Raw genomic sequence first — 18,293 nt, 5'->3', positions numbered from 1 at the left:
ACCGTTATCCATTCCCCTAAACACGTGGACGTCTTTCAATCTTCCAAACATTCTTTGACTTATCAACACATAATCCATTAAAGCCCTTTATACCATTCTTCCATTTGCCACTCTTATCCATGTATACTTGTTTTTATATTTCTTTTTGAAAAAGCTAAAACTTATCACCATCTCTTGCTCAACACATATCTACCAGTCTCACCACTCTCATTTTCACTTGGTATACCATGCTTCCCAATGACACCTTCTACTTGTCCAGTGATCACTTAAGCATTTAAGTCACCCATGACAACTACATAATTCCTTCTACCCAGTCCTTCTACATACCTAGTTAATTCTTTCCAGAACTCGTTCCGCTCTTCTTCACTTTTCTCACAACCTGGCCCATACGCACTGACAAAAGCCCAACATTCCCTACTCAACCTAACCCTTACCCATATTAACCTAGATAATATCTCCTTCCATTCCACTACTTTACCTGTCATCCATTCACTCAGCAATAAAGCCACACCCTCTCTTGCTCTTCCCCTTTCAAGCCAGACACTCTACCAGTCACTTCACCCTTCCCTTTTATCTTTGTTTCTCATAAAGCCAATATATCCATCCTTCTATTCCTAAACATACTTCCAATCTCACATCTTTTACTCTATCGTACTACATCCACGCACATTCAGACACCCCAAAACTAGAGTGTGGGGAGCAGTCACTCTCCCCCCAGCTCCACCTCTTTGATGTCTCACAGGAGTATATAATCTAGGAGAGGGGGTTCCCAGCCCCCTCGTCCCGTCCTTTTTAGTCACCTCTTACGGCACGCAGGGATACGTTGGCGCTATTCTAAGTATTGTTATGCCCCCGTGGCCACAATAAATTATATTGGCATCAATGACGTTAGATGTCAGGATGCTAGAAAACATCAAATCAGTCAATCAAAAGAAGTAAGCAGCGCAGACCCAAGGCCCCGAACAACTCTTTCGACCTAAGGGCTCAAAGAGGGGAAAAGGAGATAGAAGTTATCAAGAATTACCCCGCTAGGAAGGCCTTTTTCCCAACCAGTTCACCAGTAGAAGGATGCCTGAAGAACAGATGGTAGAGGTGGGTGATCCATGGAGTCAAATCTTGGTCAGTTTTCGTACTAAGAGAAGGATACATGGTCCCATTTACAAGCTCTCACCCTCCTATGACCCTCCATCTAATGATGTCATATTCCTATGCGAAGGGGTCCATGAAGGAACAGGCCCCTTGGGCTGAATTCTAGACCATGCTAAAGAAGGATGCACTCCAAGAGATACCAGAATGTTTCCCAGGTTTTTACAATCTTTTATTTCGTGTAGAAAAGATTTCTGGAAACTGGAGACCAATCATCGATCTCTTGACTTTGAGTGAGTTCGTACATCAGACTCCGTTCAAAATGGAGATGGCCCAGATGGTCAGACAGGCCATCAGACCGCAGGACTTCATGATATTGTTTGACCTCAAGGATGCATACTTCCAGATCCTCTTGATTCCATCCTGAATGAAGTACATAAATCAGTACAAGATGCTGTGTTTCAGCCTGTCCTCAGCACCCAAGGTGTTCACACAAATCTTCACGCTAGTGTCCATCTGGGCACATAAGAATGGCATTCATCTGTTTCGTTGTTTAGACGATTGGCTTATTCTGGCCGACTCGAGGTATTCCCATCTCCATTGAGACAAACTTTTCGCATCTTGCCGAGATCTGGGTATCATGGTAAATTACAAGAAGTATCGCCTGCTATCAGCCCAAGACATGGTATATATAGGAATGAGAATCAAGACCATACTAGGCAAAGTTTTTCCATCCTAAGAACAAATAAAGAGACTGAGAGAGATACCCCAGATCTTCCTCTCGCAAGATAAATTGCCAGCACATGAGTGGGAAAGGCGGTCGGAACACCTAACTTCTCTAGACCCAACGGTCGGTTGTGCATTTGATCTCTACAGTGACAACTGAAGACCTTTGGTTATCAGCATGTAGACCCACCGAACACTATGGTGCCGGTAGGTCAAGAGCAGAAGAGAGACCTGAGCTGTTAAGTATTGGACACTAACCTACTCATGGGAGTAGATCTTCCCTCCCCTCCTCTGGATTTGTTGCTCTTCACAGATACATCATAAGAAGGGTGGAGCACTCATATGTTGCACCTTATGGCATCCTGGCTGTGTTCTGAATCTGAGCAGCATTGCCACATATACCTCGTGAAAATAAGGACACCCTCTCTCACCCTCAAGCACTTCCATTGGCTCCTTTCAGGACTCTTTGTAGTGCTGATGAGTAACAACACTACAATGGTGATACACACAAACAAACAAGGAGGTACCTTCTCACAGCACCTATGCCAGTTGGCTCTGGAAATCCTCAGAGGGACTGAAAACAATACGGTAGTCCTTTCAGCCCGGTTCATCGTAGTCAAGAAGAATGAGCTGGCGGACAATGTAAGCAGGAGGATTCAGATAGTAGGCTCCGAATGGGCTTTGAAACAACAGATAGCCAATAAAATTTTAACTTTGTGGGGTTCGCCTACAATCTATCTATTCGCGACAAGATGGACGGCTACACGTTCCCCTCCTTCTGCCTAGTAAGGAGACTCTTGAACAAAGTTATTGCATCACACGATCTGTCGATGGCCCTACTAGCTTTGCTGTGGCAACATTCAGAATGGTTTTTGGACCATCTACTTATGCTCACTGAGGCACTGCCCTCCACTTCATAATCTATTCAAACAACCAGACATGAAGAGATTCTATCAAGTGATCCCATCTCTTCGGCTTCATGCCGGGAGGTTATCCAGCAACTGCTCACAAAGAATGGCTTTTTAACACCAGTTGCAAAGAGAATGGCAGGATACCTCTGCGAGTCGTCTGCCTTGGTATATCAGACAAAGTGGTTTGTCTTTAGTGGTTGGTGTTGTGCCACTACAGTATATCAACAATAGCGGAATTTTTATTGTACCTCAAGGAAGAAAAACTTTGTTCAGTGTCGGCAGTGAAAGGCTATTGCTCGGCTTTAATCCTCATCTTAAAACTGAATAAAGTCAACATTTCCTTGTTGACTAAATTAGCTCCTCATACAGAATTTTTAGTGCACATGCTCTCAGTTTGAAGTCAGACCACCTCTTTGGAATGGTTATTATGTTCCTATGTTCATTGAAAGGAGCCCCAATGATATCCTCTTTGTCAAGCATCAGATCGACACTTCCCCTGGAAGTCCTACTGCAATTGCAAAGTGACAGTTGTTTACCAGACCTAGTCTGAGCGGGGTAGTTGGTCTACCCCGCTACCCCAGGGTACTATTTGCACCGTGCAAAAGCCTTAACGAGTGGTTTCACCTAGCGCTGAAAAAAAAAAAACCCTCCGTAAAGAGCTCCAGGTTTGTATAGTTAGGGAAAATACAAATTATTCCAAATTTGTCATTTTGATGATAAAACTTATTTCTATGGTACATTCCCATGATATTCATATACATACCCACCTTCCCCTCTGACTAGTGGCATCGTGAGAGTAGGGATTAGTTTCGACTTTGTGACTGAAAGATAACGGGGTATGGCACACCAATTTCATGATTATTGCCATTAGCTGCTAGAAGATTGACTCAGTACAGTACTACAGTATATTAGAGGCCTAAGAATGTTGAAAGGAAAGAAAACTGGATATTTGAATGATTTTTCTTTTTTGAGGCGTAAATATCGATATAAGCAAGCTTTGAGAGTTAAGCAATACTGTACTGTATGAACATTATTTGGATATAGAAATAAATTTTATTATTGAAATTCTATTTTCTGAGTTATTTAGACATTTTATTTTTTTCAGCAGACTTCTAAGCAACATTTGCATATATGAAATTAATTTGAGAATAGATCTAAAAGAATGTGTCTTATTAAGTTTAAGTCTGCTGTATATTTATCAGTAAGTTGAATATGTAATGGTAATGATTTTTAATTTCAAGTTCATTTAGAACTACAGTGATGTACAGCATTCTCTTAAGTGGTATCCCATTTCAGAGAGTTATATAACCTAATTTTTAATCTATTAAATTTTTTTTTCAACTTTTCAGAGCAGTATTTTTGCAGGGCCTTCCTGACACTCATCCTTGTGGTGTCATGCCATGAACCATGACATCGTCGCAGAACACCACCTCCACCAACACGTTCACTACCTCTCATCGCAACACCCTTTCCCAGTTACAGAGTTAGTTCACACTTGATGATGTTTTGAAATTTATTTTTGTTTTTTTCTGCTTCTTTTCTGAGGAATTTTGTTTTCACAAAGTTCAGATTAAATACTGTTAAGGTGGTAGCTCTTAGTGGAAGCTGATGGTGTATATTTAGGTTGTTTTATCTCTTCCGTAATTTATTTACTAACATTGATTATTACTCATTTGTAAGAGAGATTTAGTTTTGTTATCTATAACTGCTGTAAAATCACCAAGATCTTTTTCAGGTGTATAAAGCATTACATTTTTTAGTTTCCTGTTGCTGTATTACAGGTAACGGAAACAGGCTGACAAAGAACTGCCTCTGCCATGAGCGGATGATTAACACAGTAAATATGGCCAAATATTGTTTGTTCTGTACCTGGAATACAAATCAACGCTATTCATAGGGGTAATACTTTCGGAGAAGCTGAAAGGACGAGCCATTAGAATTTAGCGAGGGTTAACTACCCATCCCGCTAGTTAGCGGTGGTTGGAGGTTAGCTAGCTGCCCCTCAAACCCACACCTGTGATTGTGCTTCATTTTGCTTTTGGCTCGGATGGAGAGTGGTTGTTACCTCTCTTTCTCCTCGCCTTTTTTGGACTGCCATTAATCTTTGATTGTTCCAACACGAATACTTACCTCAAACTACTTTCTTAGGAGTTACCAGTAACCTCTTCTCTACCGACCAGAGTTTTGTGTAGTTTACCCCCCTCCCCGTTTTCTAAGGAGGCCTAGCCCCGGCATTAAGGAATGTGCCCCGAGGGTAGGCTTATCATAGGTCGATGTCCGGCCGGGTCAGCTTCATCAGTAAGTTCTCTGGTCGCGACGTGTAAACACGCCCTCGTTCTCTATCGATCCTGTGTGCGTTCTAGTGCCCCACGTGTTCCCCGCGTGGTAACTTGTGTTTTCCAGTGTACTTTTCCCGGGTGTTCCTGTGTGTTCTCCTTCCACCCGTGTGCTTACCCAGTGTTTTCATTGATTCCCTTCGTGCTTGTGTCTTGCGTTGTGTGCATTATAGAGCAAATCCGCCGTTGTCCGGGGCCTAGAGCCGGTAAATCGTGTGGAGCGTTCCTCTCCAAGCCTGAAGTGGATCCTCACTCCCTTTGCTCCTCCTGTAGGGGAAGGGTTTGTTCGTCAGCAGATACGTGCCCCGAGTGTGTAGACTGGAGCGATATCCAGTGGGTACGGTACGGTACGAAAAAGAGAAAATCGGCGAAACGTTCCCCCAGGAAAGCTAGTGTTACTTCGCCGCTACCATCACCCAGTGAGCGGTCTGACGGGGCCTCTGTTTTGCCGTCCCCTACACAGAGTAGGGGACGAGGTAAGTCTGGTGTAGAAAAAGAACAAGGCGTCCTTCCCCAGGAACCTAGTGAAAGTGCAGTGCCGATTGCGGGCCCTTCTAGGGCTAGTGAAGAACCCAGTAGTGTGTCCGGAGAGTCGGCCCTTGTGCTCGGGGGGCACGCGTCCTCCGATGACCCCTTGTGGGGTAGTAACGAGGTGTCTGTATCTTCGCCGCCCTCGTGGGCCTGTGCTTCTGGATCTTCGTTAGGCGGAGACAATCAGAAGAAGTTACGACCTTCGGGTAATGATGCCTTCGGTTGGAGGCTTCCGAAGACGCCGGGTAGGTCACCCTTAAGGATGGAAGTGGCCCTGGACCCCTGGCTCCCTGGCATGGAATGCTTTGAATCGTTCCCGGCCCCCCTCACGGAAGTCCCCGAAGATTTCCTCCAGCCGTCGACCTCGGGCACTCAACGCCCGAAGAAGACCCCGCAGTCCCCGCTACCGGCCGACATGCGATAAGCACAGTGTCGTCGGGTTCGTCGGATGTTTATTTCTCGTCGGAGGAGGAAGTCAGGGTAAAACACCGTCGTCGGAGGGAGCGGTCCAGGAGCGAGCGTTCCCGTTCGAGGTCGCGCTCCCGGTATAGTAGCAAGCGCTCCCGCTCCCCAGGGCGTAAGTATAGGAGGAGTAGGTCTCCTGATGGCGCCTGGGTCTTCGTACCACGGGACTCAAAGGTGCTTAGTTCCCCGGACCGCTGGTCCAGAGAGTGTTCGCCAAGGATGCCGTCCTCAAAACACAACCTTGACCCTCGCGACCTAGCTCGCAGGAAGGACCTTACAAGAAGGCATAAGTCCTCGAAGCCTCCGGTTCACCCCGCCCAGCGGGGGGAAACGCGCTTCTCGTCGGGCGGCCTGGCTGAACCAGCCCAGCTGGTGCGGCCTTCGGGTCGGAAGGAACGGTTCCCGCTGTCGGGTCAGCCCACGGGAACCGCGTCCTTGGCACCCAGAGCCCTAGGGCGGACGAGAGTCCCCGCTGAACCAGCGATGCCTGCGTTAACCCAGGCCCCTGGTCCGGACGTCCCCGCAGATGAGATCCAGTACCTCGGTAGGACGGCGCCCCCTGGCACCAAGAGCTAGACGTCCAGTCGGCGTGCTTGGTAACCCAGCTCCCCGACCCCAGGCCGAGACCTCGGCTGACGGAAGGGAGGGTTCACCAACGGAGGACTCGGCCTATAGGAGGGTGGTTGGCCTTATCAGAAGGCACCACAAAATCGAGGAACCTACAGCTACAGACGAGGATTACTGGAGGTCAAGCCTATTAAGAATTATGCAGACTCCTACCCAACCTAAGACGTCTCTAGCGCTTCCTCTAGCCCGAGATCTGGTCCTAGGGCAGGAGTATGTGGACAAGGTGGTGGCTAGTAATGCCGAAGCCCCCAAAACCGAGAGTTCCTCGAAATTGCTCCAGGACCTCAGAACCCAAGGCAAGGTTTATGTGCCAGCGGGACGTCGCCCAGGCCCCTGTAAGGTGGAGTCTTCCATCGACATCCTGAGTCAGGGCGTCTGAGACGATAGGGCCTCTTCGGCCCTGGTCTGTTTCTCGCCAGCAGAAGCCTCCATGATGGAGGAAATGTCGAGAGATTTAGTGAACGTCTCCTCTTGGCTGGACTAGTGGGCTTCCACTTTGGTAGGGGTACAAGCCTCGTTCGACCCCGCGGACCCTGACCAGCAAGGCCTCCTGAGAGACCTTATTACCTCCGGGAGTAAAACCCTTAAGTTTTTAACTTACCAGTCGCTCGCTCTGACGGCTAACTTGGTACTCCGTAAGAGAGACACTGTTCTGACGAAGGTGTCCCGGAAGGTACCAGACAGGGAAGCGCGGGCCATACGGAGCTTACCCTTGTGAGGAGAGTCCTTGTTTCCCCTGAAGGAACTAGAGGCCATCATGGAGAAGGTCTCGAAGAAGAAGGACTCTAACATCCCCAGACCTACGCCTTCTAGGAGACCGCCCTACAAGAGGTCCGTCTCGGATAGTGCCGCGACGTCCCAAGCCTCTCCCAGCACTACGAGGAGAGAGGCTTCCTCTTCCTCCTGGTCCGCATCGCCTCAGCCCCCCGCAGGGGAGCTCCAGCGCCCTCAAGCTCCTTCAGGTCGGGTTACTCTGGATCTAGGAGAGGCAGATCAGGCCGCTCCTCCAGAAGAAGATAGAGTGGGAGGCCCCCTATCCCCGCCCAAGCCTCGGGTTGGGGGATGCCTCAGACTTCATTGGCAAGCATGGAAGGCTCAGGGAGCAGAGCCTTGGACAGTGTCCGTACTAAAGGAGGGCTACAGACTTCCGTTCATAACAGAACCACCCCCTCTTATCCCGGCCAGCCGGGCGGAATGGCTAGCTCCTAAAGACCCGTTAAAGAGGACCGCCCTTCAAGAGGAGGTGTCCTCCATGTTAGAGAAGGGCGCCATGGAAGAAGTTCTTCTCCCAGGGCCAGGTTTCTACAGTCGCCTGATCCTGGTAGAAAAAGCGACGGGGGTGTGGAGACCGGTTATAGATCTGTCGGCTCTCAACAAGTTCATCAATTCAAGACCCTTTGCTTCGGACTCTCAACAGCACCCCAGGTGTTCACGAGAGTCTTCACGACTGTCTCAGTGTGGGCTCACGAACGAGGCATTCGCCTCATCCGATACCTGGACGACTGGTTGCTTCTTTCCACCTCAAAGGGCCTCTTGGAGGAACAAGGGAGAAAACTCCTCCAGTTTTGCAAGGATCTGGGCATCGTAATCAACCCGAAGAAGTCAAATCTATCCCCATCCACCAGAATGGACTACTTGGGAATGACATTAGATACCATTCTGGGAAAAGCCTTCCCTTTGGAGGACAGGATAAGAAACCTCATGCATATCATTTAGCCGTTCCTGTCAGAGCGCCCCAGGAGAGCGAAAGACTGGCAGAAGCTGATAGGTCACCTAGTCACATTGGAGAAACTAGTTCCCCAAGGGAGGGTAAGGCTCAGATCCATACAATGGAACCTGAAGAACCTCTAGTGCCAACTGGACTCACAACAAGTTCTAATCCCAGTCCTACCAAACACGAGACCCTCCCTGGAATGGTGGCATTGCCGGTCGAACTCACTCAAGGGGATGCCCTTCGGGAGCGATCCACCCGAGTTACTACTGTTCACAGACGCCTCCAACCAAGGATGGGGAGCCCATCTCCTCGACGAAACAGCACGAGGGACCTGGTTGGACGGGGAGAAAGAACTCCACATCAATGTCCTGGAGTTGAAGGCAGTCCAGAAGGCTTGCCTACACTTCGCGAGTCTACTAAAGGGAAACACCGTGGCGTTGATGTGCGACAACGCCACGGTAGTGGCATACATAAAGAAACGGAGGCTTGAAATCGAAGGAGTTGTGTGATCTCACCATAGAAATTCTAGATTGGGCAGAAGAGAACCAAGTGGTGTTGTTAGCAAGGTTTATTCCCGGGAAGAAAAACGTACTGGCCGACGGCCTCAGCAGAATGGGCCAGATAGTAGGGACAGAATGGTCCCTTCTTCCGGAAGTAGCCAAGCTCATCATCCAACGTTGGGGTTCCCGGTGATGGACCTCTTTGCAACAAAACTCAACGCCCAACTCCCCGTATATTGCTCTCCTGTGCCAGACCCGAAAGCAGCCTTAGAAGACGCCTTTCAGCACAAGTGGGACAATCTAGATGTGTACGCTTTTCCCCCTTTCACGTTGATAAGGCAAGTGCTCAACAGAGTAAGGACAGCCCGAAACCTAAAGATGACTTTGGTAGCGCCCTGGTGGCCGGAGAGAGAGTGGTTCGCGGACCTAAAAGACCTAACGAGTCAACCGCCGTGGCCTCTGCCCGACAGGTCAGACCTTCTGCATCAACCTCATTTTCTCAGGCTCCACGACAACCCACTCTCCCTACGTCTTCACGCCTGGAGACTATCGAGCGGCTCCTAAAGAAAGAAGGTATTCTTCTTCCACGGCTAAGAGAATGTCTCTATACCTGAGAAAGTCGTCAGCCGCGGTCTACCAGGCTAAGTGGGCCTCCTTCACGAAGTGGTGCTCTGAGAGGCACATTAAACCTCTTAAGGCCTCTGTCCCAGACATAGCAGATTTTCTGGTGTTTCTTAGAGACAAGGTGGGAATGTCAATCCCAGCCATAATAGGAGTTCGGGCCACCTTAGGCCAAGTCTTCCTCCTGAAGGGCATCGACCTGGGGGCCTCGAGACACATAGCGATGCTTGTCAAGTGTTTCGAGCAGTCCTGCCCCCCACAGGCGAGTAGGGTGCCCTAGTGGGATTTAGCCAAGGTCCTGAGGATGTTGTGTCGTTCCCCCTTTGAACCTTTGAAGGATATCGTGGACAGAGATCTCACCTTCAAGGCCGTCTTCTTGCTGGCCTTGGCGTCTGCTAAGAGAGTGGGTGAGATACATGGTCTGTCATATGACGTTTCTCATTCGAAGGGGTGGAAAGAAGTATCCTTAAAGTTCGTGCCTTCTTTTGTGGCTAAGACTCAGAACCCAGCAGTTTGGGATCCGAAGTTCGAAGGTTTCTCAATTCCTGCCATCCCTAGGACGGGTAATGCAGAAGATTTAGAATTATGCCCTGTACGGACAATTAGAAAATACTTGGAAAGAACAGCTCATCTCCGCCCAGGCATCAAGAGCCTCTTCATATCCACAGGTATTAATAAGAAACAAGTTTCCAAGAACACCATTTCCTTCTGGTTGAGACAGGTTATTGCCAGAGCCTACAAGGAAGATGGCATAGCAGTGCCAGGCACCCCCAACCTCATGACATCAGGGGCCTGAGCACCTCCTTAGCCTTTGAGACAAACATGGCAGTGGGTCAGATCCTGCGAGCAGGTACTTGGTCGAACCAGTCAACCTTTACTGCCCATTACCTCAAGGACTACTCGAGGAAGTCCTTAGACGGGTTCTCCATTGGAACAGTCATCTCCGCCCTCCAAGCGGTGTAACGGTAAAAACCCCCAGGCGCGATCAAGGCTAGCAACCGGTAGGCACAAGTGCGGTTTCCTTCCTCCTACCCAGTTGCTTCCTTGCCTCTTCGGGGAGTACCAACTGATACCATTGGATAACACATTCTTCATGACTACGCTACTGGAAGGAGCTTCAGAAGAAATTTTTCAAAGGGTGAGTACTTAGACACTAACGTGAACTCTTGTGTAGTTACCCTCACATCCGTTTTCTAGTAGGTCCCGTTATCCTTGGGCCTCTTGGCCTCCATGTCCCGGGTCAGGGGATCAGAATAGCACACCCGCCTCCTAAAGTGTAAGTCTCCTAAGAAAGTAGTTCGAGGTAAGTATTCGTGTTGGAACAAATAAAAAATTTTAAGTAATTTTTATTTTTCCTAACATACTTACCGAGAACTACTTTCGGGTAATGGCCCTCCCTTCCTTCCCCGAGTGCCTCTCTTCCCTTGCTAGCATTGTGCTAATCCAATAGAACTTACTGATGAAGCTGACCCGGCCGGACATCGACCTACGATAAGCCTACCCTCGGGGCACATTCCTTGATGCTGGGGGTAGGCCTCTTTAGAAAACGGGGTGGGGGGTAAACTACACAAAACTCTGGTCGGTAGAGAGGAGGTTACTGGTAACTCCTAAGAAAGTAGTTCTCGGTAAGTATGTTAGGAAAAATAAAAATTACTTAAAATTTTTGATTTTTTTAACTTACGTATATATGAAACCATACTTAATGTTTTTATATATATGTAGGTTTTCTTTTCAGTGTATGTGCTGTGTGTGACAGCGTTGTACGGCAGGTTCTCAAGGGCGGAGAACCTTCCCTTTTGACTTTTCTTCCTTGGACATTGGTCGTCGTCCCATTGGCGGATGGCCTTCTGTGCAACCCGGCCGCCGCCGCAGTGGAATCGTCATCGTTTGGCTACTCCTCCGTTTGGCTGTTACCGTCGCCTCCCCCTCTACGTGTTCTTAGAAGGACTCTGCTGGAGGAAGGAATTGCGGCCCTTTTGGAGCTTGATTTCGGTCTCGCTCTTTCTGAAGGTCATAGTCGCTCACTTGTGGTCGATCGGCAAAATACTCCTCCGGGGTAACGCCTTTCTCATTCCCGGGTTAGGCTGTGCTTCCGAATGGTTTTCTTCATTAATTAAGTAAAATTATAACTGTTGTAATTCAACTTGTCAGTTTCGTCTCCGCGGGGAACACCCTTCCCGCTGGAGGGTTTATGGTTCCCTCGAGTAGTTATTTTTTTCAGCTGAATTAGTTAATTTCAAATTCCTGTTTTATATTTTTACGCTGCCGCTCTCCTTCTCTCATCGATTTCGGGCGGGGAAGCGAGTGCGCAGTCCTTAATCTGTGTCTGTTCTCTTGATAGACACCTTTCCCGTCCTCGGACTAGGTGCTCTTCCCTTTGGATTTTTTTTTTTAATTTATTTAATTTGTTTTTTGTTCCGTAACTGGAATACAAACTTACGCTATTTATTAGGGGTTATTACTTTCGGCGAAGCTGAAAAAACGAGCCATTAAAATTTTAGCGTAGGCCCTTTAATATTTGGTCAACCCCGGTCCTCAAGAGATAGTGTTGCTTCTCCTAGCAAAGCAGCCCCAACTCTCACCCCGGGTTAGGCAATGTGTCTTTCTCCTTTTGAACACACGTGGTTGTCCTTGGGGCTTCCGAGTCCACCCTCCAAGGAGTTCTTGCTGCAGCTCATCATCCGTGGTGCTAGTGTGCAGCCTTCGTCAACTTCGGAGGTGGATCCTCTGTCTTACGTCGACGCTGTCTGAGGTGTCTTCTGCTGCTGCCGATGCCCCTGCCCCTGCCTCTTCAGACTCTTCAGCTGTTGCTGCTGACTGCGCTTCCCCCATTCCTGATCATCTTTCGAGGGGTAAGCAAAGTCTTATATGTCTCCTGCAAGTATTTCTCCTTGTAGGAGGAGTTCACTCAAAAGAGACTTCTCTGCGGAGTATTGCTGCTTCTAAAGGTCATCTTGCTGATCCACTGGCCCCCCTGAGGGTGTCATCGATCTCACAGAGCTCGCCCTCCGCTTAGCCTTAGAGGTCGCCCTTCGCCATCGGTGAAAAGGCGCATCTTCGGCTCTTCAGCCTCGTCTTTGCAGCCTTCTCTTGCAGAGGAGCTTCTTCTTCCATTGTCTTCTAGCCTTCGACCTTCGCCGGTTCCTGGGCCTTCTGACGACCCTGCCGGTAGTCCTCGGATTGAGGTTTTGGACTCTTCTGTGGATTGCTCTCGATCCCCCAAGGTGGATGTTTGCCTACCTTTGCAGCGTTGCAGTCCCTCAGCTGGGCGCCATCGCTTACCTTGTCAGCGCTCTCTAGGACACCAATGCTTTCAAGCGCATCAACGCTCTCCGGCTCGTCAGCACTCTCCAGCGTTTCAACTCTTTCCAGCTCATCAGCGCTCTCCAATGCTCATCGATCGCTGGCTCTCTCCAGCTCGTTCTCGCCATTTGAAACACCAGCATTTGCCGGCTCACCAGCGCCCGCCAGCTTATCTATGATTGCCAGCACACCTGTGCTCAACAGCACGACAGCACTTTCTTGCACTTATGTGCTCCTTGTCAACGCTCTCCCGTGCATCAGCACTCTCCAGCTCGCAAGCGCTCTCCTTTGCGTCAGCGCTCAGCTCACCAGGCGCCCGCTTGCACACCAGCGTTCTCTGGCTTGCCAGCACTCACCTGCGCTCCTGCACTCACCAGTGCTTTCAGGCTCGGCAGCACTCGCCAACATGCCAGTGCTCTCCAACGCGACAGCACTCTCTTACGCATTTGTGTGAGTCAAAAAGAGCAGAAAGGCAAACTTTTTGACAGGTCACCATTGTCCCATTCCCCTCCACGTAAGTGCATTACAGTGGCGGCTGCCGGGTAAAGGAGGAAGATTCTCCACAGAAGTGTTCAAGATTCTGAAGATTCCATCCTCAAAGGCAAACCCACTTCATCAACCATCAACTCCTCACAGAGACCCATTGATGCCTTTCTCTTTAGGAGCTCTCTCTCATAGTGCCACCATCAGCAGACAGCCTTGGTTCAGTCCCATGGTCAGAGCAGCTGTACAAGCCTTCGGGCCTGCTTTATCATCCCGCTCATCAGAGACCTCGCAACATCCGACGGCTCCAGCAGATCTCCAGCAAAGAACCTTGGTTGCTTCGCCCTTGAAGAGAAAAAGAGGAGTCTCAGACGCGGTAACATCCCCTAGGTCGAAATTGAGTCCTGTTAGGCTTTTGAGGCCTGTCTCTCCTAACTCGCCCTCCGGATGCTCTCTTGCCGCACCTCTGCCGAAGGAGTCTTGAGAGGTTTGCATTTCCTCCCTTCCACCTTCGGAGGAAAATTGTCCTTGCACATGGAGTTTTCCACCACCAGCAGGAGTTAGGAACGACAACTCTGTTTGGCCTTCGATGCTGGAGTCCTATCTCCTTCCTCGGAAGGAATCAAAGGACTCCAAGACACTTCCAGAATCCTCTTCAAGGACCTCCAGGCCTTCAGGAACTACCTGTCTCTCTAGGAATGTTCACGACCTACCCTGAGACGAGCTCTCTGGGTTGGAAGAAGGAGAATTTGCTGCCAGTCCCACTTCAGAGGAGAGCAGAAAGAGTCAGAACATGTGTTTTGGCAAGTCCTGACTCTCATCAACGGGTACAGACTCGGAGATACTCCCACGAGAGGGCAAAGACACGGTCTGAGATCGTGTCTTTGACACTCAGAAGCCCTCTTAAGACCAGTGCAGCTTTGCCCTGGTCTCAAGGGCTAAAGAGTTCCCAGGCAAAGATTGCCAACAGCTCTCTGAGCTCTCTTCCTCTCAACATTCCGGCTCTACCGCCAAGCTTCTCCTACCGCCTCGCACCCAGCAGAGGAGGTATTTTGAAGTTTTGAACGAGTCTCGTCCAGCTCTTTCACTTCACCACTCTCTTGAAGAGCTCACCATAGGAGTCTCTCTAGAGAGGCTCTCCAACCGTTAGGTCACCTTCTAGGCAGCTGAGATCCTCAACCAGGAAAAGGTCACAAAGTATGGCATGCAAGCTTTTTCGTGGCTTGATCTTTGGTTGGGGACCCTGGGAATCCTGTTGCGAAACGAGGATTTCTCCAAGTAACGCACCAGGAAAACTATGGAAACTTTCTTTCTCCCAATCACTTGCACCATCGAGTTTCTCGCCCATCAAATTTTTAACTTCTGGGCAAACTCCATCCTGAAACGTCGGGATGCTGTGTCTGAGAGATTCCATCAGCCGGTCCCAAATACCAAGATCGTTAGATTTAGGAACTCTCTAGAGGGATCCTCTCTTTTTGAGCCAAAGGATGTGGAAATGCTGCTGAGAGATGGAAGAAGTCCCACCAGGGCTCCCTCATCCATAGGGCTTTGACATCCAAGCCTTATAAACTACCAGCTCCCCAGCAGTCCTGTCCAATTAAGACCTTGTAGAATAAGGTAACAGCAAAGATAGTGGTGTCTAAGAAGCCCTTTCCGACCAAAGACAGGAAAGGCACCAAGTCCTCTAGGGGTAATAACTATTTCCCTTGTGTAACCTAGTATAGTTTCATACTTGTACACATCCCCGATACTTCCTGCTAGGTAGGTATTGGGAATGTCTATGTCTGAATTAACATTGGTATATTTAAACTTTGAATATTCTTACCTAGACAGTCACATTGCTAGTTTCTTACAACCACACAGATTGCTCAAGCTGTGATGTGTGCATTGGGAACGACTATGTTTGGATTAACATTCCTGTTTTTAAACTCGGAATATTCCTACTTAGACAGTCACATTGCTAGTTCTTCCCATTCACACAGGTTGCTCATGCCGCTGCGGGTGCATTACATTATACAGTATGTCTTGTTAGCGAGGTGTCAAGGTATTTTTCCCTGTACAGTCTAACACTGTACAGGTAAAAACCCTGGGTCAGTGACCAATCCAGAGGTCGGACTACCACCCCCCTAATGGGCGAGTCATCCCTATTAAATAACGTGAGGTTTGTTTAGTGTGGGAACAAATGACAAATTTGGAAGTAATTTGTATTTTTCCTAACGATACAAACCTGTAGCTATTTATGCAAACTGTCCCGCCATCACCTATCCCTCATAAGTCCTGCCTGCAATCAACAGTAGTGAAATATCACTGTGAGTGAGGGAGGTTGTTAGTCGGTAACCCCTCCTACCCCCTCCACCCTCCAAATAACTAGTTGTTGTGTGGTTGCCATCTTGCATTAAAGTCTTAATGGCTGTTACTAACTGGATTTGTTTTCACAACTATTTGGTGAAGTACACTATTCTAGTTTTGAGCTTTCGCTATGCAGGGGTTTTATCTTCATCTCAAAACTTGAACTCGTTTTGGATAGATTTAATTATGGTGACAGAGAGTATGGACTCTCTTTCACTTTTAAATGGCCGATCCTTCCCTTAGACGGAAGTGTGTTTAGGTTTTTAGTAATTTTGCTTAACACATTATAGATCTATATATTTTATATCTCTCCGCCTTTATTAGGCCTCTTCGATTAACTTTCCATTTATTATAAACATATAAAAATAAATTTTTTATGTTTTGTTTATATGCGACCTTTCCTGATAGTAGGCGGTCCTAACTTGGAACCGAAGTTAATCAACGTTGAGCCCGTTATATCGTATTTAGCCTTTAAAGAATTTAAAACTTTTAAATTTAATGTTTTATGAAAGAATTTCTTTGATAGTCTCGTACTGTTTTCAAAGATGAACTAACGTTTAGTTTTTTAGACTACGCAGTTGTTGACGTTCAGGACGTTCAACATGCGCTCTATCGTTACGATAGAGAGTGTATCACGGTTTCACTTTGCAGTAAGAGTAAATCGATTCTGACGTTTCGTTCATTCTTTCTTAGCTTAAATGGTTTAAATTCTAAATTAAAGGAACTTTTTATTTGGAAAACCTTTCAGTTTTTCCTTTAGCCAAATAACGTGTTTTGACGATATATAATTGAGCTCTTCTCTCAGGTGCGAAATCAAGAGAGAAAGAGAGAGAGAGATAGAGACGGAGGGAGAGAGAGAGGAGAAAAAACGTTCCGTTCAAGCGGGTAACGTTCTCGTGTTACTCTCCTCCCTAGTCGCTGTACGGGGAAGAAGGTAAAACGTTTCTAGGGTTTTATTCTTGTCCCCAGGCTATGTGCGGTGAGAGATTGTAAACGTAGTTTATTTGAACTAGTGTTTAGTCTCTTTCCCAGCCACTGAATTCTTTATCTTTATATATGTTTTCTGTTTTTGCTAGTATTAATGAGCTGCATTATACGACTGTTTTCGCAATTACTACCTTTTAATGAAGGGTAGAATTGCGTGTTTCAGGTAGAAATCAGTAAAAGTTTCGATTTCAGTGAAATAAGTGCAAAACAGAAAATCGAAGTGATAAAGTGATATGCGCAAAGTGTTACAGTGTTGCATCCGAGGGTTCGTCTGTTCGTGCCTGTCGTTCACCTAGTCCGGGACCTCTTGCAAGCTCCCAAGCCCAGGGGAGAAGTAATGTCGAACGACTTATGGGTTCGTCAGGCCTTGATCAACGAACAGACGTTTCCCTCCGTGGTTTCGGGCGTATCTACCCAAGATCGCCCCACCCACACAAAGACGAGAGAGCCCATTTACTTCTCGTCTGCGGAAGAGGTTTCTCGTAAGAAACCATGGACCAAGGTCTCGCAGCTTATTAAGCGCAAGTCGGTCCCTTCCGCGCAAGTCCAACGGCCCAGGTGTAGCCACTGGGTCACTTCGGACCTGCTGCATTCTTCCGATGACTGCACACCTCCTAAGAGAGGCAAAGTGGTACCGCAACAGGCAGTAACACCGTCTGTTGCCGCACCTGCTGCTGTAGACCCTAAGTGGTCTTTGCTACAGTCTATGCAGACACAGTTAGCATCTTTTATGCAGGAGTATCGTGCGGAGAAGGTTGACGCTGCACCCGTTAGCCTACAACCAACCACGGTTGTGCGTACAGTAGACGCTGACGCTACCTGCTCCCGCACTCCGCCTGTGAGAGTTTCACCACCCATGCGCAGTGTACCCTGCCAGCCGCACGTTGACGTTCACAGACGCACGCTACCCTCCGTTGACGTTCGCGAGTTACCACAACAACAGGAGGGTGGAGTTATGTTGCTTTGTTTTGACGCTGTGCGTCAACCTCCGCAACCCACTGTGGTTACCGTTACTCGCCCGCAGCAGACTAGTCAGTCAGGAGTAGAGGCTTTGCTTCCCCACACAGCTATGGTTGTTGCCAGCTCACAGACTGTCAAGCAGTTACATGACGTTGCCTTCTGGTCTGCTACTAATGCACCAGTGCTGTATGTCTTCACGCACCTGTTGTGGTTGACAGTTCAGTTTTTGACAGTTCACAGACTGTCAAGCAGTTACATAACGTTGCCTTCTGGTCTGCTGCTAATGCACCAGTGAGACCCTCACTGAGATAACCTAGCTTTTATCGGACAAGGTTCCTGTAGATGAGAAAGTGCTGTTCTCTCTCCTACTGATATTCCTTTGAGGACTCTGTCATTTGGAGAGGAGCCTTAAGCTGCTTAGCCTCCTATGGACTTTAATTAAATCATGATGATTTTTTAAGGATCTTCGTCCGGATCTTGTAACTGCTGCTCCTCGTTCGCCTAACGTCAGAACTTACACTAGGCCTAGCTACTTCGAAGCCGTTGTTGTTAAGCTAGTGCTCTCTCGCTCTCCCAGAGAGCGTTACGTTGGCTAGGCGACTGGTTTTTGCACCAGGAGGAGTTTTAGGGATACAGCCTTTGATTTCCCTTCTTTTAAACTGGCTTATAGAGCGAGAGTCTGATAGGACACGAG

The 18,293-nt window shown here is 48.1% G+C and overlaps 1 protein-coding gene across 1 annotated transcript in view; it reads left to right on the top strand.

The window, feature by feature from the left end:
- Nucleotides 1-4,073: 4,073 nt before the first annotated feature.
- LOC137629546 (serine-rich adhesin for platelets-like) overlaps nt 4,074-18,293 on the top strand; it is a 204,555-nt gene continuing 190,335 nt past the window's right edge. Inside the window, 1 exon segment of the mRNA XM_068360967.1 lies at nt 4,074-4,206. Within this exon segment, the coding sequence (XP_068217068.1) occupies nt 4,131-4,206 (76 nt within the window). The 5' untranslated portion in view covers nt 4,074-4,130.

The sequence above is a fragment of the Palaemon carinicauda genome, chromosome 37 (genome assembly GCF_036898095.1).
Source record: "Palaemon carinicauda isolate YSFRI2023 chromosome 37, ASM3689809v2, whole genome shotgun sequence".
NCBI lineage: Eukaryota > Metazoa > Arthropoda > Malacostraca > Decapoda > Palaemonidae > Palaemon > Palaemon carinicauda.
This window is presented reverse-complemented; position numbering and strand designations above follow the sequence as displayed.